This window comes from Mesocricetus auratus, unplaced genomic scaffold, assembly GCF_017639785.1.
Source record: "Mesocricetus auratus isolate SY011 unplaced genomic scaffold, BCM_Maur_2.0 Super-Scaffold_100022, whole genome shotgun sequence".
NCBI classification, from domain to species: domain Eukaryota; kingdom Metazoa; phylum Chordata; class Mammalia; order Rodentia; family Cricetidae; genus Mesocricetus; species Mesocricetus auratus.
In genome coordinates this window covers 37,067,380-37,091,451 of record NW_024429203.1, presented here as the reverse complement: position 1 = coordinate 37,091,451, position 24,072 = coordinate 37,067,380, and the positions used below count along the sequence as shown (strand labels likewise).

At 41.7% G+C, this 24,072-nt stretch overlaps 1 protein-coding gene across 2 annotated transcripts in view; it reads left to right on the top strand.

The window, feature by feature from the left end:
- The window catches only part of Rec114 (REC114 meiotic recombination protein), an 83,387-nt gene that overhangs the window by 10,507 nt on the left and 48,808 nt on the right, over positions 1-24,072 (top strand). The window contains exons 1-2 of one of the 2 annotated variants that reach the window (XM_021226876.2): positions 11,771-11,820; positions 18,271-18,360. In XM_021226876.2, coding sequence (XP_021082535.1) covers positions 11,818-11,820; positions 18,271-18,360 — 93 coding nt within the window. In that variant the 5' untranslated portion in view covers positions 11,771-11,817. Of the gene's footprint in view, positions 1-11,770; positions 11,821-18,270; positions 18,361-24,072 lie in introns of those variants that run through there. The other variant, XM_005069325.4, reaches the window with a different exon arrangement.

The following is a 24,072-nucleotide window of genomic DNA, read 5'->3' as shown; positions in this document are numbered from 1 at the left end:
TCATTTCCAGGTCCCTCTCCCTTTCCCTCCCCTCCTCCCGTGCCCTCCCCCCAACCCCCCCTCCCCGTTATCCCCTCATTTCCCCAGGGAGGGTGAGGCCCTCCATGGGGGTGTCCATAGTCTGTCATTTCATATAGGGCAGGGCCTAGACCCTTGCCCAAGAGTTCAGGGTGAGAGTGCACCTCACATTGTTCTATGGGAGTCCAAAGTCCGTGTGTATACTTGGGATGGGTACTGATCTGCTGCCCAAGGCTTAATAGATTTCCTAGGCCTTCTCACTGACACCCAGATTCAGGGGGTCTTGATCAGTCCCATGCTGGATTCCCAGGCTGATGCCTGGGATTCAAGAGAGAAACAAAATTTTAAGTTTTTCTTTTTTGTTATTGTTGTTGTTAGGGTCTCATATAGCCCATATTGGCCTACTATAGCCAGAGATGACCTTGAATTCTGATTCTCTAGTCTCTTGAGTGGATATATTCAAAGTTGACTCCAAAAGCCAGGTTTAGAGGCCTGGATAATTTCATGACCAGTAATCTTATTCTTAGGAGTATATGGAAAGAGATGGAGAATTATATCTCATGCCATGGTACACTTGATTTATTTTGTAAGCTCAAAAAATTCCCTACATATATCATTATTTTTAGAGGTACATGGGGAAGGTTTTAGGGTTTCTTGTAACTGTCTTTTATTGTTAAAGCTATCTCTGTAAAATAAAAAGCCAAATCGTACCATTTATAGTGAGTATGTGGCAAAACCATGTTCTTTAGCCTAATATGCTCTAAAGATCTGTAGAGGTGACTCAGGAGAGTCTTTAGTTTCCAACAGTCAGTGGGGAGGCAGGTGGTAGTCTACTTAGCACATTTACACAGGGTTTGTATTTTGTAATGAATAAATCAGCAGTTTGGACCAATGTACAAAGTTGTGACACTTTTGAGAGGTCTTAAAAGCAGAAAACAGAACCTCAATTAGGCACATGATTTAATTTGTCACTAATCTGAAGATTAATTTTTCATTCTTCAGGTAAATATAATTTAGAATGAATACATTTGAAATTTTTTAATATTTTTGTATAGTTCTCTTGACTTTTTCTACCTCATTTTGCATTTCTTTTGTGAAGGTTGTTTCAATGTATGCATTGAATTCTAAATAGAGTCTGTATTAATCAGTGTTTAAGCTGCTCTTAACACACATAAACTTGTGATGGGTAGACTCAAAATTCTCAACATATGGTTTTATATTGATGATACAGTAACCCTTACAATAAATCAACGCCTTACAATAAATATTTTTTGCTATGACTTAATCACTAGAGGTAGCATTTTCTTTGAACTTTCCATATTATGTTAATTTGAACATTGCAGTAAATGATAAATTATCAATCATTAAAGGTATTTCTAGAGTCAGAAATAAGCAGCCTACGCCATACCTAGATATGTTAAGTACTATGGCATTGGAATTTCTCTTTAAAATCTGGGCATTATATTAAAATCTTAAATATAGTGTCCTTGACCTTTACAGTAAGATGAATGCTTTCCTTAGCCTTAATTCCACTTAGTTACCAAAGAACATGAAGACATACTGTAATGCCCCATGGTAGGTGTGTGTGTGTGTGTGTGTGTGTGTGTGTGTGTGTGTGTGTGTGTGTGTGTGTAGCATTATGTTCTTGTGTTCTTGTTAGTGTTGTAGGCATATGTATATATGCATGGTGGTGGAGGCCAGAGGTTAATGTCTGTCTTAACTCAGTAGTCTCTGCCTTTATTTTTGGGGACAGTCTCTTACTAAACCTGTAATTTGTGGATTTAACTAGATCAACTAGTCTATGAGCTTCAGGAGTTCATCTCCCCCCCCCCTCCACCAGTGCTAGAGTCACAGATATGACACTGTACCTGGGCTTTTCACTTGGGATCAAACTCAGGTCCTTACATTTGTGAAGCAGGTATTTTACAAGTGAGACACCTCTCTATCATTCATGCAATGGTTTTTATTCTAAATTTTTTTTTGGTTTTTTGAGACAGGGTTTCTCTGTATTGTTTTGGAGGCTGTCCTGGAACTTGCTCTGTAGACCAGGCTGGCCTTGAACTCACAGAGATCTGCCTGCCTCTGCCTCCTAAGTGCTGGGATTAAAGGTGTGTGCCACCAATGGAAAACAGTCTGGTGGCCAATGATATGATCTCATCCTCAAAAAAACCTAAAGACTGTACCAGAAGAATTTTGGACCTGGGAAACAAATATTACAAAGTAGTAGAACACAAAATTGACAACAAACTTGCTGAGAAAAATTAGGAGCACAGTCTCATTCACAAATGGTAAAATTCCTAAACCTAATTATGAAGGTGAAAAACTCTTTAGTAAAAATTATATAACATTACAAAAAGAAATTTAAAAGACAAAAGATGAGATAGCAGAATTAATATAGTAAAAATGCCATATTGTTGAAAGTGGTCTACAGAGTCACTGTTGTTGGTGGTCCTATTACTCTTTATTCTTTGGGGGGCCCACCACCCAGCTCCCAAATAAATGCACACAGGCTTATTTTTCTTATGAATACCCAGCCTTAGCTTGACTTGTTTTTTGTCATCTTTTTTCCTCTTCCTTTTTTTTTTAATTTAAGTTAGAAACAAGTTTGTTTCAAATGTCAATCCCGGTTCCCTCTCCCTCCCCTCCTCCCCATCCCTCCTTGTCATCTTTTCTTAAATTATCCCATCTACTTTTTGCCTTTCCTTCTTATGTGTCTGGCTGGGTGGCTGATCCCTTCTTTCCTCTATCCTTGATCGTTTCGTGGATTTCTTCTTCTATTTATTCTCTCTGCCTGCCTGCCCCACCTGTCCTTTCTTCTGTCTTGCTATTGGCCATTCAGCTCTTCATTAGACCAATCAGGTGTTTTAAACAGGCGAAACAACACAGCTTCACATAAACAAATGCAACATAAAGGAATGCAATACATTTTGCATCATTAAACAAACATTCCACAGCATAAACAAATGTAACACAAATTAAGATTCCACAACAAATCACCCTCAAAAAACTGAAGTCATTCTTCACAGAAGCTATGAAATAAAATTCATCATGGAAGCACAAAAGACCCTAACTAAAATCTTGAGCAAGAGGGCAGCCCTGGAGCACTTTCCTGGTACCATTTGCTCACTCCTCCTGTGAGTTAGTAGTAGCATCTAGAGGTTGAGCAAACTCAAGTTGATGTCACTGAGACCAGCTTAGAAATGTTTGGTTTTCCTCTTGTAGGAGAATGTTATGTCTAATTTTCTCTTCATGTTGTTTTTCTTAATACTTATATAAGTATTTTCTTAATACATATATAAATTAGAATTTGTAAAAGTTTGATACAGTAATCATTGTTGTTATTTTTCTGGAGTGTCCTGTACCTCACCCCACCCCCATACTTGCCTTAAGTAACCCCATGGTTATATTACATAGCAAAAGTAAGTCAGTGTGTGATTCTTCCCCTTCATTTGTCACTTTAAGAAATGGGTTCCATCCTGGAACCCTCAAGCACTGCATTGCACTTGTGTTTAACTGGGGTCTTTGAAGATCTTTCCCCATGCCTGGAATTTAGGGACTTCACTAGGATGTGTCCAGGTCTTGAATTTTTTCTTGTTTAGTCGGTGCCTTCCCTTGGTCTGTTTCCCACCCCTGTGACCAGCATTTGTTCTTCTGACTCGGAATCTCTGTTCCCTGTGTCTTATGCTGTCACTCATGCCTTCTCTCTCCTCATGTTTTCTCCTGCAATTCTAAGTATTTCTCCTTTTTGACCATTAATTGGCCTCAGTGTCCAGGTAATTCTTCAATTACCTGTTGAATGTTGCTTTTCATAAAGCATAGCTTTAACTCCAAGACTCTACTTAATGTCATTAGTAATAATTACTTTTGTTCAGGCTGTTGATCTCCTTGAACTGTTTTGCTCCTCTGTTGTCCTTGTTTGGGTTTTCTTTCCTGCCCCCCCCATATATTAATTGTACAGAAATAATGGATTTCATCCTCCTGCAGAGGAGGTGGCGTGAACTTGAGAGCACATTGTCCGGTGCTGTTCTTTAGGGCAAGGCTTGCCCAGCATGCAATATTGTCCTTCCCCAGGGTTCCATGCTCAGTCTCACAGCTTTTCTTCTAGAGAAGAAAGCGTTTTGCCTGCTCCTTTATCTGGCCACGGAGGCCTCAGCCCACTCTTTGGAACCACTTGAATGCTGATCTTAATCGTGCTCCAGGAAGGTAATTGGTATTTGGATTGCACTGGGAAAAAGAAGACCACAGGATAGAATCCAGCTACTATTTTCCCCCCTGAACCCTGTAGAAGCTCTTAAATTAGATATTTTAAAGCTGTATGAACTTACTATATAGAGTTTTTAAATGAGGGATTGTAGCACACCTCTGAAATTATAGGTTCACTCCTGTAATCCTAGCACTTGAGAGACTGAGGTAGGAAGACTGCTGTGGGTTTGAGGCCAGCTTGGCACCCATTCCTGATGCCTGGCTAACTCTCATGCTGCTCAACAAGGCTCTCACTCTCACCTCCCTATTCATGCTCTCTCTCTCTCTCTCTCTCTCTCTCTCTCTCTCTCTCTCTCTCTCTCTCTCTCTCTCTCTCTCTCTCGTGTGTGTGTGTGTGTGTGTGTGTGTGTGTGTGTGTGTGTGTGTGTGTGTGTGTACAAATGATTACAGGTGCTCCCAGAGCCCATTGTAAGTCACCTGAAGTGGTTCCTGGGATTCCAACTTGAGCTACCTTTCAGCTTGCATTCATACTGACACTCAGGCCCTTTGTTGTCTTCTCATTTCATTTGCTCTATTTCTCTTCCTAGCTCTTAGCATTATCTAAAAACTAGACAATTAGTTGCTCTGTTCAATATTGTACCCAGAATACTTGATTCCCAGAATGGATCATTCTTGATACTGTCTTTCCCCAAGGGATGAAATCATATTCAGGAATAATTAGGAAATCAATTGGGTATTCATTTACTATGCCAGCTGAAGATTTTTAATTTTATTATAATCATGCTAGTTAAATAAATAGAAAGTGCACATTGCAGTATAAGGGAGGAAAAAGCGCGCACAACCATGTAGGCAGCATGCTTTGTTGTTGTTAGCTGTTTGAACTGTGATCCCTGGTTACAAGCTGATATATTTCACATAATTATTTGCTTGTTAATGAATACAATTACTATTTAGTAAAACTGTGTACCTCTAAAAGGTAATTTAGGCAACTACTCATAAAACCACAATTTTTTCTCTATTTAATTTTAAAACATTTAGCAAATTTTAAAAATGTGTGTGTGTGTGTGTGTGTGTGTGTGTGTGTGTGTGTGTGTGCACGACCATCATGTGTATGTAGAAGTCAGAGGACAATTTTGTGGAATACATTCTCTCCATCCACTTTTTATCTGGGCTCCAGGGATCAAACTTTTGTGGCAGGTTCCTTTATCCCCAAGCTATCTTGATGGCCCAATAGTTAGTGGTTTAAAGAGTGTATTTCTCTGGGCATGGTGGCTCATACCTGTAATCTCAGTACTTGGAAGGTTGGGGCAGGAGGATTGCTATGGGTTTAAAACCAGACTAATATACAGAATGAAAAATTCATTTTATATTAAAGATAATGTTCAAATTTAGTAAAATACTGAATTGAAAATTACATTTAGCCAAAGATGTTACATTTTACTATTTATAGCTCATTTCAGTGTTCTGATTTTTTGGGGGTTTTTTTGTTTGTTTTTTACAAGACAGGGTTTCTCTGTATTGTTTTGGAGGTTGTTGGTCCAGCCTGGCCTCGAACTCATAGAGATCCACCTGCCTCTGCCTCCTGAGTGCTGGGATTAAAGGCATGCGCCTCCACCACCTGGCTGTGTTCTGAATTTTTAAATGCAGATATAAATACCAAAAGGTCCCCTAAAATGAGAATTTGACAATCACTGTGCTGTCTTCGTTCATTGTGAGAATACTTTTCAAATGTAGAAGTGAGTGATAAGTAGTACCACAGGGCTGGAGAGTCTTTGGGAGAGACTTGCAAAATTTTGGAAAAAATTATGGGCTAACTGCAAACCTAGGAAAAAAATATATAGAAAAGTTTGGTATATTATATATACATAAATATAGATATTGGATGCTTTTATCATTTATAATCATAAAACACATGAACTCTATAAAAAAAGTTACAAATTTGGGGGCTGGTTAGATGACTCAGCAGTTGAGAGTACCTAGTATTCCAGCAGAAGAGCTGAATTCAGTTCTGAGTACCACATCTGGCTGCTTACCAGCCTGTAATTGCAGCTCCAGAAGGTCTGACACCCTCTCCTGGCATCTGTAGCCATGCACACACTTACAGAAGACACACATAAGTAAAAAGTATACATAAGAAACTTTTTTTTGGGTTTTGGATTTTTGAGACAAGGTTTCTCTGTATTGTTTTGGAGGCTGTCCTGGAACTCGCTATGTAGACCAGGCTGGCCTGGAACTCCTGAGTCCTGGGATTAAAGGCGTGCACCACCAATGCCCGGCAAGAAGCTTTTTAAAAAGCAAAAACCTTCATTAAAATGTAAACAGTATGTATACATGACACTGTCCATGGTGGAGAAAAGTGTAAAGATGCAACATGAAATCAGAGCAGTCTAAAATGAGCTGCATTGTGTCCTGGACCGCGGGGTTCCACAGCTGCCTCCTGCTCCTGTGCAGTAAACTCGGGTAGCGCCAGTGTCCACTTTAAGCCCAGCGCGATGCTGGTCATTGCTGTGTGAGCAGTCCATCTGCCGGGAAATTGCCTATCACAAGAAAAGTGATATGCCAGTTCCCACACAGTTTTCACGTGAGAAATATGATTTTCTCAGTGAAAAGTGATTTCTCAGGTTGTCCCACATAAACGGGTATGTGTGGCTTTCAAAATATGTGTTATTCAACTGTCTGTGCCATGGGCAAGGCTTCTGGTCAACACAGGCTGGCAGAAGTTTAGTTTGAAAGATTTAGAAATTGCAGGCAGAGTTAAGTCAGCAGCCAAGAGCAGGACTCAGAGAGAGAGCTGAGCAGCAACTAGCAGCGCAGGCACCTTCACCTCTCCAGAGACCCGTAGCTGCTCTTGGCAGGGCCACATCAAGCTTGGTTCTGTATGCAGAGCAAGACGCCGTGGTCTCACAGCAGCTGAGCCTTGTGCAGAGACAAGCAGGCCGCAGGCATGGTAAAATGGTTCAGTGTGAGACATGGATATGGCGTCATCAATAGGAGGACACCAAGGAAGATGTATGTGTACACCAGGCTGGAGTCTGAGATTGCTGAGGGGAAAAAGGTGTGGAAGCAGCAAATGAGACAGGCCTGATGGACATGACAATAAGCCTGCCCCAGACCGTGGCCATTGCCAATGCTATCCATACACGCTAAGGGCATTCTACATAATTGCTGGCAAGATTGCCAGATAATAGGGACGCAGTACATTTTCACAGTCAGGCCAGCAACTTTACCCTTCTTTAGGTAAAATCCCCACCTTGCCAGTCATCAGGACCCTGGGAGTGTTGATGACAGTATCACATCCCTCTTGTGGAGGCAAAAGTGAGGGAGGCTGCTGATAAGTGCAGCCCAGGGGGCAGTAGGTGTTAGAACGATGATCTCTAGGGGCACTCCTCACCAAAGAGGGATAGGCCCAGGGACAGCAATACAGAGGATAAAGCCTTACAGCGTTTAGGACTTAGGCCAACAAAGGGGTATGTTTATCACAGACATGGATACGAATTGGTGACTCATAGTAGTAAAAAAATCAGGTGAATTACTCAGTTTGAGAATTTGTCAATTCCCTGTAGACAAAACCCTTCCTGTTGCCTACACCTGGGATGGACTGCTCCCTACCTTCCCTTAGCATGTCTCCAGTTACACTCTTCCTTTATCACTGTCTGCCACCTTGCTGTACAAGTCTATGCCACATAGCTCCACCAGGCAGGGTGTTTGTTTTGTTCAGTGATGCCCCCCCATCTTGAATAATGCTTGGCATCTAATGACTTTTCAGCAAGTATTCGTTGAATTAACAGATGAATGAATGAAGCTTAAGGTTAGGGGCCTTCCTGTTTTTTTTCTCTCCCAATAATTAAAAAAAAAAAAACGGTCTGTATGTGGTGGGCACCTTGTTAATGTTAACTGGTTTATTTAAATGCTTAGATGGAAGCCAGAGAGATAGCTTGATGGGTAAGAGTACCTACTGTTCTTGCAAAGGTCTGGTTCCCAGCATTCACATGGTAGGTCACAACAACCTGAAATTGTAGTTTTAAGGGATCCAAAACCCTCTTCTGACCACCATGTGATCATGCACATGTGTGCATGTATTTACACTCATGTATACATATGTACATAGAAAATAAATATTTAAAACTTGAAATGCTTGATGCATGTTCTCTGTACTTTAGACTCTTATGTATGTCTATACGAATTAGTGGAATGTCTACAAAACTGGGAATTAATTTTTAAACTTTTGTTCATTATTATTGTGTGTTGCATTGTGTGTATATGTGTATGAGAGTGCTGTCGTGTACATGGCCCAGCAGGTGGATAGAGGTCAGGACAATTTGAAAGGAGTCAGTTCTCTCCATCCACCTTTGCTTGTGCTCCGGGGATCAAACTCAGGTAGTCAGGCTTGTACAGCAAGTGCTTTTACCTGCTGAACCACTCGGAGGTCTCAGAATTTTGATTTGGATTGTCTAGAGCAATCTGAAAAGACCTGTCTACTCCTGTTTCCTATTGTGGCTGTAACAAGCTACCACAAATTTAATGGCCTAAAACAGTATAATATAATTTATCACTCTGCAGGTCAGAAATCTGAATGATATTTTATGGAGCTAAATTTAATGTGAGAAAGACTGCATTCTGTGTAGAAGCCTTCCAAAGGATCCATATTTTGCCTGCACTCTGTGCCTGGCCTCCACCTCAACAGCAGCAGTTACAATATTCCTTTCTCTGGCTGACACCCTCTTTCCCTTAATGACACGCATGATTGCACTGGGCCCACTTGGATAATCCAGGATAATCTCCCTATCTCAAGGTGCTTAAGCACATTAGCCAAGTCCCCTTTGCTGTGTAAGATAACATTCACAGGTTCTAGGTATTAGGACATGGACACCTTTAGCTATTAGCCTGCCTACCAGCATTTTAATAATACTAAATCTTTCTGTTCATGAGCAAAGCTCTCTCCATGTATTTATGGTTTAAGTTTATCTCAACTTGTAATGCACCATTCTTTCACAGATTTTGCCATTTATACCTAAGTAGTTTATATTTTTGATTATATTATAAAGTTTGGTACTTTTAAAACCAAATTCCAGGTTCTTATTAGCATATTCGTTACTTTCCTTCTTTCTGGAACCAGCTGCCTGACAGGAACCAATTCAAGAGATGGAGGGCTGTCTTGGCCACAGTTCAGGGGGCTACAGTTCACTGTGGCTAGGAGGGCATCCTGGCAAGAGCTGAGCATGGCTGGGCACACTGAGTCCACAGTGAGGAGCCAGAGAACAGATGAGAAGTGAGTGGGTCTGGCTACTAAAACTCAAGGTCTATCCCTAGCAACCTGTTTCTCCCAGCAGCACCACTTGGAGACCAAATATTCAAATGAATGTGCCTATGGGAAATAGTGTACATCCAAACCACAGCAACTGTTGTATATAGATATAATTTGTTTTCATGGGATATCTTGTAAATGCAACTTTTCAGAAATTCACATACTAGTAAAATCAATTGGATTTTCTGCATAGACCATCGTTGTCTGTGATTAAATGTGGTTTCTTTACAGTCAGTGCTTTTTGTTTCTTGCCTTTCATAGTAAAGAAGGCTGACTAATGAAGAGTGGATTGCTCGTCTTGTCTCTTAGACGATGCTGTCACCATGAAGCATCATCTTAACTGCCGGTTTCACACAGATGCCCTGTCATCTGGAAAGTTCCATCTAGTTTTTGGTTTTCTGGATTTTAGAATCAGGAACAGGTGGTGGAGTTGGCTTCATGCTTTTCTGCAATCTCAGTTATCAACCACGCAGCTTTTTGTCATGGTAGCATGGTTTGTGACGTAGAGTTCAAAATACTTCATTTCCCTTTTAGTTTCTTATTTTGTTCCTGTGCTATTTAGAAATGCTCTTTAGTTCTAAAATATTTGAGCAGCTTTTCTGCACCTGTTACTGAATTTTTACTTAACTGTGCTCAGGGAATATTCTTTGATTTATTTTTCTTGGGCATATATCCATTTAATGGAAATTGTGTGATGCTTTGGGAAATATACACGATATAATCAATCAGAGTATTTAGTATATCAGTGCAAACGTTTATCAGTTCTTTTTAATGAGAACAACTTAAATCCCCTATTATAGATATATTGAAAATTTCAATACAGTATTAACCATAGTCACTTTGTCCTTGCTCTGTCTTGCTGGGGGTTGAACTCAGGACTTTATATATGCCAGATGAGTATTTCATCACTGAGCTATAGCCACAGGAACGTTGTTCTTTTTTGAGGTTGGCCAGTGGTTCATTGTGTTATAACCATGTTTTCTTTATCCATTCACCCGCTGGCGAACAGCTAGGCTGCCATGAAGAGCTTTGCGGTGAACAGGATCGTGCACCACCTCTCTGACAAAACTGATTTCATTTCTTTAGGGCGTGTACCAAGTCATGGGATTGCTGGATCATGAGTGGAGTTGTAATTTTAGTTCTTTGAGGAACTTGCCCACCTCTTCTGACAATGACAACAGATGGACTCATTCACGCTTGCACCAAAAGGCTGTCTCCTTCTCCTCATCTCTGTCAGCTTTGTTCTTTTGATGGTAGCCATTCTTTCTCTTTTTCTGTTTTGTAATTTATTTGTTTTTACATCGCAACCACAGTTTCCTCTCCCTCCTCTCCTCCCAGTATCCCCCTCGCCCATCCACTCCTCCTCCTCCATTTCTCTTCAGAAAACGGAGTCATCCCATGGATATCAACCAGTAGGCACATCCTCTTCTATAAGGCTGGACAAGAGGCAACCCGGTGGTAGGAAAGAGTCCTAAAAGCAGACAGCAGGCAGATGCTCCCACTGCTAGGAGTCCCACAAGAAGACCAGGCTACACAGCTGTAACATATGTACAGAGGAGGGCCTAGGTCAGTCCCATGCAGGCTCCCTGGTTGTCATATGAGAGCCATTCTTCTTAGAGTTTGGTGGTGCCTCTCTGGAGTAGTGACTTGATTTCCCTGACAGTTAAGGATGTTAAGGACTTCATGTACCTGTTTGCCATGTGTGTCCTTTGAGAAATGTTTATCCAGGCCTTCTGCCCACTTTTATACTGAATTGATTGTTTTATGTCTTCTGTTGATTGTCTGAATTCCTTGTGGGCTCTGCATAACTGGCCCTGATCAGATGTGCAGTTTGTGGATATTTTTCTCTATTCCGTAGGCTAATTGTTTGCTTTTTGTGCAGCAGCTCTTAGTCACCCTATTTCTACTTCTGTTGTCTGTGCTTCAGGTTCTTATTCTAAAACTCTCTTCTCCAGTTCCACCTCTTTCCACAGCCCACGGACAGCTCTGCTTCTCTTCTCTCTGTTCCTCCACCACCGTACATTTGCTCATCATAATGGAGGAGGGAGCCTCAGTTGAGCACATGACTCCGTAAGACTGGGCTGTAGGCAAGCCTGCAGGGCATTTTCTTAATTAGTGACTGATGGAGGCAGGCCCAGCCCACTGTGGGTGGTACCATCCCTGGGCTGGTGGTCCTGGGTTCTATTAGAAAGCAGGATGAGAAAGCCACAAGGAGCAAGCCAGCTGCACCCTCCATGGTCTCTGCTTCAGCTCCTGCCTCCAGGATTTGCCCTGCTTGAGTTCCTGTCCCAATGGTGAGCAGTGATACGGAAGTGTAAGTCAAATTAACCTCTCCTCTGCCAGTTGCTTTTGGTCGTGGTGTTTCATCACGCCAATAGTAGCTCTAACTAAGACAAGCTGGTGCCAGGATCATGAGGTATTGCTGTGACAGACCTGACCAAGTGGTTTTGGGGAGGATTGTGGAAGGACTTTGGGGCCTTGGACTAGAAATGCCACGAGGTGTTCAAAGTTTGGTGAGCTTTTCTGTGGAAGATAAGAATATATAAAGCAATGCAGATGACAGAGGCCTGGCTTGTGTAGTTCTAGAGCAGTGGTTCTCAACCTTCCTAATGCTGTGACCCTTTAATAAACTTCCCCATGTTGTAGTGATCCCAACCATAAAATTATTTTCATTGCTGCTTCTTAACTGTAGTTTTGCTACTGTTAAGTATCATAATTAAAATACCTGTGTTTTCCAATGGTCTTAGGTGACCCCTGTGAAAGGGTCATTCAGCCCCAAAGGGGTTGCAACCCAGATTGAGAACTGCTGGTCTATGGGGCCATTTGAGAGTAATTTAAAGAATAAGTCAGGACTGTTTCCTAATTTGAGTTGAGACTCTGTGGTTCTGGTCATCTGGGGCTGAAGAATCAGCAGTGATTAACAGGAGACCAGAACCACTTAAGTAAAACCTTTGCTTTACTGGGACAACTGATGTTAGTCAGTCGGAGCTAAGACATTAGTGACAATTAACAAAAGACAAGCATTGAGGTGAAATATTCTGGGAAGTGTTTCTTCAGAGGCTGCCAAGGTTGTACCTCAGACTGGCAGCCAAACTTGGTATGCGTAAGAAGAGTCACCCAGGTGGCACTGGTTTTGAAGGGATGAAGTAGTCACAAAAAGCAGCTGAGGCTTGGCACTGTGTGAGACCATTGGAGAAAGGACAGCCTCAACAGCAGTTGAAGCCCCAATATTGAAGTGGCCACAGAGAGGAACTGAGGCTTGGCACCATGAAGAGAGCCCAGGAGAGGCTATTGGTGAAAGAGCAGCGCAGTTGGAGCAAGAGACTCCAGCGTGTCAGATGACCACAGAGAACAGCAGAATCTGTGGAGTCTACAGAACAAGCTGTGTGTGCTGCAGAGGGCAGAATCTAAGAGGTAACCCAAGTCCTTGGAGGAGCCCAGAAGATAGTGAGTGAGTCCCATATTGGACATTGAACCATTTACACTTTGGAGTTTGTTTTTTCTTTGATCTGATTGTGACTGTGTCCTGGTACTTCCCTCTTGAAGTAAAGAAGTATTTGACTTATTTTTTTATTTTACAAGAGCTCACAGTTGAGAGACTGAATTTTTAAAAAGATTTTAGGTTTCAAAGGAGACTTTGGATTTTTTTAATGTATTTATTGGGTTTTTTTTGAGACAGGGTTTCCCTGTGTCACTTTGGAGCCTGTCCTGGAACTAGCTCTTGTACACCAGGCTGGTCTCAAACTCACAGAGATCCACCTGCCTCAGTCTCCCAAGTGCTGGGACTAACGGTGTGAGCCACCACCACCCAGTGAGACTTTGAATTTTTAAAGAGACTGAGTTTTAAAGTTTTTAATCTGTAAAGACTGTGGGAGTTAAGTTTGTAAAATGTTTTATATTGTAATATTGGTATTAATGATATTATATGTGATCTTAGAGGTGAACAAGAAAGGAAAGGTGGCTTATCAATAATGTGTTTGTGTGTCAGGTTGACAAGGGGTCAATTGTGCGGGATAGTTTATGTCAACTTGACAGGAGCTAAAGTCATCTAAGAGGATGGAACCTCAATTAAGAAACTGTCTCCATTAGATGGGGCTGTAGGCAAGCCTGTAGGGGATTTTCTTAATTAGTGATTGAGAGAGGAATGCACAGTCCATTGTGGATGGTACTGTCTCTGAGCTGGTGGTTCTGGGTTCTGTAAGAAAGCAGAGACCCACAGCTAGCACTAGGCAGAGCCAGGGGAACCCCATGGAAGAGGGGGAGAAAGGATTGTAGGAGCCAGATGATTCAAGGACACCATGAGAACATGGCCCACATAATCAACTAAGCAGGCCTCATAGGGGCTCATAGAGATGGATGGGATTATCACAGGCCCTCTATGGGTCTGAGCTGGGTCCTCTACATAATACTAAGTTATGGTTGTGTAGATTGGTGTTCTTGTGGGACTCCTAAAAGTGGGAGTGAAGAGTGTCTCTGACTCTTTTGCCTATGCTTGGGACCCTTTCCTCCTACTGGGTTCCCTTGTCAAGTCTTGATATGAGGGTTTGTGCCTAGTCTTACTGTAATTTTTATGCCATGTTCAGTTGATGTCATTGGGAGACCTGTTCTTTTCTCTCTTTTTTTGTTATGAAAGTGTTTATTGTTTACCCAAGTTTTGTGAAAGAAAGAGTATCAGACACCAAGCCCACAAGAGTGGTACAGAAGAGAGCACCCCCAGAAGACTTCTTAGGCAAAGGGCCCAACAAGAAAATCCTGATTGGAAATGAGGAGCTAACAAGACTTTGGAATCTCTGTCTTGATAATATGGAAGCCTGAAAATCAGAGAAAGGAGAAGACATGCTAACTTTGGAGGAGTTCTTTGAAGAAGCCATTGAACAAGCAGATCCTGACAACATGGTTGAAAGTGAATATAAAGCTGTGAACAATTCAAATTATGGGTGGAGAGCTCTCAGACTCTAAGCACAAAGAAGCCCCCACTTCTTCCAGCCAACCAGCCAGCGGTTTGAGTCTGCCAGAGTACCTGGAGAACATGGTAATAAAGGTAGCCAAGAACTTCCACCTTCTGAAGAAAATTTTTTTGAAGAGAAACAAGAGTGGATCTGGAGAGAGGGGCAGTTAGAAGGAGCACTGGGAGAAGTAGAGGGAGGAGAAACTTTGATGGGGATGTAATGTATGAGAGAAGAAATGGATGGAGAGAGAGAGAGAGAGAGAGAGAGAGAGAGAGAGAGAGAGAGAGAGAGAGAGAGAGAGAGAGAGAGAGAGAGAAGCAGGCTGAGAAAGCCATGGGGAGCCAGCTGGTAAGCACCACCCCATCTTCTGCTTCCAGGTTCCTGCCCTGGCTTCCTTGATGATGAACAATGCTTTAGAAGTGTAAGTCAAATGAACCCTTTCCTCCTCAAGATGCTTTTGGTTATGGTGTTTTATCACAGCAATAACAGTCCTAACTAAGACCTTTTTCTTGTTTGATTTTTAGGGTTCTTTTTGAAAGAGAACAAAAAGAACATAAAGTTGGGTGGGTAGGGAGAAGGGGAGGATTTGGGTGTAACTGAAGGAGAGGAAACCATGATCAACATATATGACAAAATGTTTTTAAAGTTTTTGTCTTTAATTGGGATGTTTGAATCATTTACATTTATTGTGGTTATTGATAGAGTTAAGTTGCCATTTGCTATTTGTTGTGTATTTATTTATTTGGCCCATCTATTCCTTATTTTTGTTTATTTTTTTAAAAAAATTCTTTGGAGACAGATTCTCACTATAGAGCTCTGGTTGACCTGAACTAAGTATATAGTCTAGACTAGCTTCAGACCCCCAGAACTCTGCCTGCTCCTGCCTCCCAAGAGCTGGGATTAAAGACATACACCACTACTTCTGGCTTACATTTAAATTTTTTATTGCATTTATTTCTGTGCTTGATGGAGTGGAGGCACTGGGGAGGCTGTGCCACACTGAGTGTGGAAGCCAGACACCTTGTGCCTTTCCACCTTGTGAGTTCTGGGCACTGAACTTTAGTGTCTCCCACCTCGGCTGCAAGTGCCTTTACCTAGTGAGCCATCCCACAGACTTTTTCCTATCTATTCTTCCTTCGTTTGGATTGGGTATTCTTTATAATGTCAGCTATTAGCTTTTAGTGATTTGTGAATAAGGAATTCCTATATAACCACCCAGGTGAAGACTGTTTCCAGTGTTCTGCACTCCTTTATGGAGATCTGTTTCCATCTGCTCTTGTTGAACTGCCTGAAGGATGGCTTTTAACTCTTTTCCCCTAGTGCAGTTCTCCTAATGATGAATTCTTCTAAAACATCTTTGTTCCCCTTGAAAATGGTGCATTTTAATATGGTGCCTTCTTTGGGAATTTCAAACTTATTTATCCAATGAAAAAAGTGCTGTATATATCCTAAATGTCAGACACTCTCCTAGATATTAGGATATATAGGATGTGTAGCAGCAGTCCACCTCAGTCTTCTTGGAGGCTAAACTTTGCTTGAGTAGACAACTAACAGTAAATAACAATAGAGTAGTTTTTAAGGTGAGTGGTAAGAGCTATGGAGAAAAATAAAGCTGGGGAGGAGGGATGGACTGGAGGGTAACACTGAAGCAGAGGTTTAGAGAAGAGTGTGCAGGAATCTAAGAGAGATCCTCGGCTAGCACAATACTTGACAGCATGGAGAGTTATAGCCCAACAGGTTCAGGAAGCAACAAGGGTGGAGGGGCAGAGAGCAGACAGAAGAGCAGAGAGGTAATGAGGATTTGGAAAGGGGGAAGTCACTGAAGGGCTTTGAGCTAGAGATTCAAGATTTGACTTGAGTATTTACAGGATCGCTCTAGCTCCTTTATCAGATAGAAATAAACCATGTTGGAGAAGGAAGCAAGAAGAGAAATGAAGGCAGTCAGGAGGTTGTTACAGTAGTCCAGCTGCCAATGGTCACAATAAACAACCAGGCCTGAGAAGAACTGTCTGCTTCTGTGTGTTTTGAAATGAAGGGTTCACTGATGGATTGGATTTGGATATTGCAAAAGGAGAGGTGGATGATTCTGTGGTTTGTCTCTTATGAACTGGAAGGATAATTTGTTTTATGAGGCAGGAAGACTGTGGCAGTCAGAGCACATCAGTGTAATGTAGGAGAAGATAAGGAACTCAAGTTTTGGACTGTTAAACTTGAGGTGTCTGTGACACTGTGACACATTTATATAGAGATGTTGCCTGGGCAGTTGTAGGCATTAAGTTAGAGAAAGAGAAGTCTACAACAGACTCTTCTAAAAGTCCATGGTCATCACTTGAAAAGTAGTTTAAAAGGAAATGACATCTTTAAAATGAACATTCCTGTCTAACAAGAGACTAACATGAACATTCATAACCGTACTTTACACAAAAACTACACTTGGGGAAAATCACTAACAGAAATGAAAAAAGGATGGCTTAGTTGTAGACTGACAGTCTACAGTAATGAAATTGCGTGTACATGTCTACTCACACCTATGTTCCTGTGTGCATATGCGGCAACCCTGATGAAGCTGGACATAGGAACTGTGTAGGCTAGGGCTCATGAGATGGCTCAGTGGTTAAGAGCACTTACTACTCTCCCAGAGGACCCACGTCCACATCCCAACATCCGTGTCAGGTGGCTCACTAGTGCCCTGCTCCAGCTCCAGGGAAAGTGGGCAGGGTTTACAGCATCCCTCTTGATACCTGAAATGTTTGATTTTGAAGTGTGGAATCTAAAATGAATTAGAACTTGGGAAGTTGTGAATTTAATTATATAACTAAAATTCTGAAAACTACATAAGAAGCTGTAGAGATTGCAGAACCTTATATAAATATTCCTAGCTAGAGTTATTTGTATATTATTTAAACTTTAAAGTTTGCTGCACAAGGTTGTTTACCTGACTGTTATTTGTTGTTTGTTTTGTTTTAATCATCCAGTCCCTTAAGACCCGATTGATCTCTTTGTTAGATGTGTTTGGTCATGTTTTCCCTGACACTTTAGTTTAAGTGCCTCAGTTTTCTCTCCATAACTCAGCAGTCTGGAAAGATATACCAAGTAAATCTAACAGGATAATCTACAAAGGGGGTAAATCCAGGGCCTTTTATTTAGGCTCAAGATGAAGAGAGAATAAGGTTTACCAACATAAGGTGGTGATTTCAGATCAAACTCTTCAGTGGACCTACCCCTGAGAAGGTTAACGTAGGTGAATGGCCGCAGCCCCCCCCCCCCCCCCCCCGGGATCACTAGGTCATACCCAGAGGGTGTGGCCCTGCTTTAAGTGACACTGGCACGCGGGAGGTCAGGAGAGGAAGGCAGTGAGTTGTGGTGTGGCGAAGGTGGATGACTTGACTGAGGACACTGCGGCTCTGAGGTCTCCTAGACTCTGGAAAGAGTCATCTTCATTTTGTAGGAAGGAAATTTAGACCCGTAGAAGAGATGATTTACTAACATATATCTGAAAAGGTATAGCTCAGGACCTGTCTTTCTTAATAATCAGGTCTTTGTGTTTTGAAATACTGGTTTTTAATTCTGTTTTTTTTAGCAACACAGCACACACACACACACACACACACACACACACACGCACACACACGCGCGCGCGCGCGCGCGAAGGAAGCTTAAAAATATAAGAGAATCAGTTACAGCATAGATGAAAAGGAGGGTTCAGATGGGAGCATCAATGTGAGGAAGCAGTCTGTTTTCAGAATTGTTTTTATGTGTATCATAGAAATACTTTCACATTTCTCTCTCTTCAAGGTCTTTGAATCCAGTGAAGAAACTGGGCCTCTTGTTCTCACCATCGTTGTATCAGGTCACTTCTTCATTTCCCAAGGACAGACGCTGCTGGTAGGTTATAGTGCTTGATAATCCAATCTGTACTTTTTTCTTCATGTTTGTAGCTTTATATCATGTTTTTGTACCTTCAAGCTTCTTCAGTCTTACTAAAATTCATTAAGTTCAGCCAACTAAGGATTTTCTAGCATGTTTTTAACAGTGGGAAATTCAGAAACATACTTTTTTTTTCCTGCCTTGAAAGAGTTTTGGATCTAGTGATCAAAGTAGATCAAAGGATTTTGATAACCAGTATGATAAAGGATTCTTAACTGGAAAGATTGACTGAAGACGGGTTAGTTTGTAGAGAAGACTGTGGGTGCTTTTCCAGGTAGAGAAAAGAAACCAGAGTCAAACAGCAAAAAGAAAACAAAGCATGCTCTAATTAATTCATAGGATGCTGACTTTCTAAGGAAGCACTTGTCCTTCTATTCTGAGTATTGTTCATGTTAGGAAATTGTACAAGGAGGACGTAAACAGACTGCATGCAGTGCCACATGCATGGAAATTCAGGAGACAGAGGCAGGAGAATTGCTGTAGACTGGAAGGCAGCCTGAGGCTGGTCTACACAGAGAGTTAGAGACCAGTGAGAACAAAGAGGGGGGTGGGAATTATCCAGTCACTTATCACTTTGCTGGGAAGTTGGGGTTCTGTGTAGTATGAACAGTATGAATAAAGAAAAGACAATTAACTCTTAATATGATCAAAAAATTTATTTAGAGAAGGTTACATGAGATTGTTACATTATTTCCTGGGCATAGTGCCTATATAGATGTCATAAATTCATGTAACAGATATTTACATGGATATAATTTATTCATTTAACAAATATTTATTCTGCAGTTAGTTTACTTTTTTGTTGTTGGAGGAGGCTGGGAATATCAGAGCATACAGCATAGACAAAGTCCTGTCACTGTGGAGTATCACTCTAATGAGGAGAAACATAATAAGCAAACAGGCCAAGTGTATTTAAAGACCTTAACTTCTACATAGTCCCTTCCAAGTTCTGTTATAATACAAAGGCAGGATCCCACATAAGTGTGTTTTTTCCATTTAAATGAAATACAGTGCCATCAGTGAATGTGAGGAGATCAGCAAAGCTAGCTTTGCATTCTCTGTGCCTTTAAAAGTCACAGCATGTGTAGCTTTACCTGCTACCCTAAGAGCTAGTGTCCATTGTGTGAGATTAGGCTTCTGTGGCTGCTATGACGACTACTCTAGCTGGTAGCCTTGCTTCTGAGAGATACCTGGCTAGTTCACCCTGTCAGTCATGCGTCTTGCTCAATGGTGGTATCAATGCAGTGTGATTTCCTCAGATGTGGGGCACCACCTCATGCTTTCTATTCATCTGCCATTTTACAGGGGTTGTTAAAATCTAGTCAGGTTTCTTTCTATCATATATGGAGTGATTTTTTTCACTGAAGTTACAAAACCAGACTTACCAAATTCAAACCAACCCCTGCTAAGAAATGTAAGAGGAGCTCTAGCCCTGCAGTTATTTGATGCAGGTTGCAGTAATGCATAATTTCAATCATATTTTTAATTCCTCAGTGTTCTTTTCAAAGTTGTTTTGACTGTTTTGTTATTTGCATTTCCTTGTGAATTTTGGAATGAGCTTTCCTATCAGAATGCCTGCTAGGTTTTGTTTAGAGCTGCTCTGAATTTGTAAATCAATTTGGGAAGAATTTACTTGCTGCTGTTGAGTGTTCCAACCTACGAACGCATTTTAACTCCCCATTTATTTATAGCTGCTTTAATACTCGCAGCAGTATCTTATAATAGGTAGAGATTCCATGCATGTGTGTGAGTGTACACACTGCGTGTGTGTAGAAAGTAACTAATCAGCTGGCCGGGGTTTTTTATTCTATGGGAGTGCAAATCTTGCATAAATAAAAAGTCCTTCCATGTGTCACCCAGTGTTTGATGGCAGCAAGCAGAGCAGTTTACAGAAGGAGCAGCAGGAGCAGATGGCGCCCTCTAGTGTTAGAGTCTTTGTATAGGGCTCTGATGCTGGTACCCTTAATCCTGGACAAGTGTTAAGAGCTTTGTGTAGGTTCTGGAAGCCAGGATTCCTTAGCTCTAGGCAGTGGTTTCTGGACCTAAGCACTGGGATTCTTGCTGCTACTCCCTCCACCACCGACAGCTAGTCACCCTGAAGCCTCACCTCTAGTGTATCAGTCCTTTTTATTAAATGTATTCTTTGACATTTGGTCTGTGTATATAGTACATTCTGATTACAGTAACTCCTGACCCCTTATCTACCTCATACTTCATCATCCTCCTACCCTCCTTATAAGTCCCTCCCACTTTAATACTACTTTCTTTTGCTTTGTGACCTACTTAGTCTCACCATGGCCTGTGGTATGAGCATGGGTGTGGAGCATCAGAGGCTCACCAGTGGCTACACCACTGAAGACATTAACTGACCCCTCCCCGGCATCTGTTGACGGGCAGTATTTCCTCAGGGAGAAATAGGGCCTGGGAGCGCCTTCTCCACCCGTGACTGAATGTTGACAGGCCCAGTGCCAGCCTCCACGGTTTCTGTGAGTTCATGAGTGCGGTGGCTGGGTCATACCCAGAAGACAACATTCCACATCCCTCCTCCCTGACATCTGATGCTTACATTCCTTCCACACCCACTTCTGTGATGTTCCCTGAGCTTTGAAGGGTGGTACAGAGATGTCTCATTTAGGGCTGAGCACTTAACAGTCACTTTTTCTCATAAACCTCTTCATTGCCTGCCATTTTCCAGGGACAGGAGGCTGGGGGCGGGCCTCTCTGAGAGAAGCACTTTACTAAGCACAAATATTTAGAAGTATGATGACTATTCTTGGGTGTCAACTTGACTACATAACTAAAACCCATATGGCTGGGCACACCTGTGAGGGATTTTCTTAGTTAAATCATTTGACATTGGAAGACCCACTTCTAATCCTAATCTTTGAATTGGGAAGATACACCTGTGTTCCAGATCTTTTGAATTGGGAAGATGAACTTTCTGCTGGTGGTGCATATAAAGGACATGGAAGGAGGAGGCTGGCCCTCTCTGCTTCCTTGCTCTGACTGACAAGTTCATTCCTTCACCGGTATTGGAGCCTACTCCAGGATTCTGGCATATACTGAAGACTAAGACATCTACCCTTGTGGACTGAGCAACTATTGGATTCTTGGGCCTTCCATTCTTCCATTGGTAGATAGCCATTGCTGGACTAGCTGGACCATAGACTTTAAGCCATTCTAATAAATCCCCTATACATACATACATGTATATAGGTGTGTATATATATATGTATATATAATTATATATTTTTTAATTTTTTGGTTTTTCAAGACAGGGGTTCCTGTGTAGCCCTGGATGTCCTGGAACTTACTCTGTAGTCCATACTGTGGTTCAGTCTTTGAACTCAGCTTCACCTGCCTCTGTCTCCTAAGTGCTAGGACTAAAGGTGGACACCACCCCCAACTGGCATATTTTTATCCTATAAGTTCTGTTCCTCTAGAGAACCCTGACTACTACAGAAGGCAGTTTAATACCACATCCATCTGTCAAAACAACAGTAGTAAATTCTATGATGTCTCCAGTTTTTGATCAAGTTTACAGTGCCAGGAATTCTCTCCTAAGGAGCAGGTCCAAAACAAAGCAGAAAGTGACTGGTTACTCCAAGAGTCATTCCACTATTATAGCAGTGAGCACAAGCAAGGTGTTGTCTGGTATGCACTGGGTAAGATCAGTGCTGACTTCTCTCCCCCAGCTGCCTACATAGCAGGGAGGAAGCTTCCAGTTTAGTGCCAGGTGTGGTCTTTGCAGGGGGCTTACTGTCTAGTTATGGTAGGTGACCAAGAGCGATGGCAATGGCCTATGCTTTGAGAGGTCTCTGGAACCATCCTGACCAGCAACTCATATAGAAAGGTATCCCACCCCTGGATCTGGGACTTTCATTTGATCACCCTGTCTTCTGGGATTAACATTATCCACCCATGCAGGGTATTTCTGTTCAAACTTAACAACAACAAAAAGAACAACTGTATCTTTAAAATTAGCTTACAGAGTAGTAGAATTCCTTATGACTTCTTCATATGTCTTTAGTTTTAACTAACCCTCTCCCCATCCTCTTCCCTATGCCCCTCCCATTTATACCTTACTACCTCCAGAATTACCCTCTGGTTATACATGTGTGGAAGAATCCAAACCCTACCCTAGCCCTTTTATAGTTTCCTGGTTGCTGTAAACATTCCAAGTAAACATATAAATCTGAAATTTCAAAGCTATGATCCAGTGAGAGAGAAAATGTGACCTTTGCTCTTCTAGGTCTGAAATGTTTTTCTGTTTGCATTTTGATTATTTCACTTAGTGTAATGGACTCTCGGTTCATGCATATTGTTAAAGATGCCTGGATTCCTTCTGCGGAGTAACAGTCACGTGTATATGTCAAGTTCCTTCATCTGCTTAGCCGCTAACGGACACTTAGGATGTTTCCACCTTTTTGCTGTCATAAATAACCCTACAGTAAACACGAGAGAGTAGGTGCTCTTCCGAGTGGTGACTTCATTTCTTTGGCCATGTATACAGAAATGGAATTAATTGTGGGTCATGCAGTAATTCGTTACATTTTGAAGAAACTTGATACTATTTTCTGTCATGACCCTATGTTTTCAGCCCTACCAACAGTGTCTAAGGGTTGCGTTTTCCTTGGTATGCTTACAATTTTTAAATCTTGTTTTATAGCCTACATATTAAGAAATATAGTATGGGGCTGGAAATAAAGCTCAGTGATTAAGAGTGCATACTGTTCTTGCCTGAGTCCAGTGTCCAGCACCTTCTTTGGGCAGTTTGCAACCACCCATCACTCTAGTTTCAGGGGAATCTACTGCCTCTGCCCCTTCTAGGGTGCCTGCATTCATATGGGTGAGTATATGCATGTGCGCATGCACAGGCACACACGCGTGTGTGCACACACACACATACAGATCTTGTTGAAAATAATAGTTTAGAAGACACATGGCATAGTAGTAACGCATTACAGTTGTGATGATTGGGTATATTGCACACCATTCATATACACACACACACACACACACACACACACACACACACACATGCCATGAGTCTGTTAGGGAAATTGTATTCATGTTTGTTAGCATTTGCTTCAGGATCCTCCAGACGGCTCTGTGTTGAAGGCTTTACCAATGTGCTATTATTGGGAAGCTGTGCAATCTTTACAAGGTAATGTTTAGTGGGGTGTCTTCAGGGCATTGAAGGAGTGCCTTTGAAGGGCATAGCAGAACCACAGCCTGTTCCTCTTAACTCTTTTTGGCTCCTTAGGCACAGATGGGCAGTTTTGTCCTTCTGATTGCCCCCACTATGATGTTCCCAAAGCAGTGAGGGCAACTGATCAGAGACTGAGTCAGCAAAAGAAGGAGCCAGGGAAACCTTTTCCTCCTTCAGCTGACCACCTCAGGGATTCGCCCAGGATGGAAGTCTGACACTAGTCTTTTGCCCGTTTTTAAAAGGAATTATTTAGCTTTTGCTATTACATTGAGTTTCTTATATTTTGGGAATTAGCCTCCTGTCAGATATTGTGATTTGCAAACATTTACTTCCATTGTATAGGTTGCCTTTTTGTTGTCTTGATTGTTTTCCCTATTGAGTTTTTAATCCTTGATAGGAGTTGAGTTTTGTTGAAAGCTTTTCAGCATCTATTGAGATGGTCCTTCTAGAAATTCTGC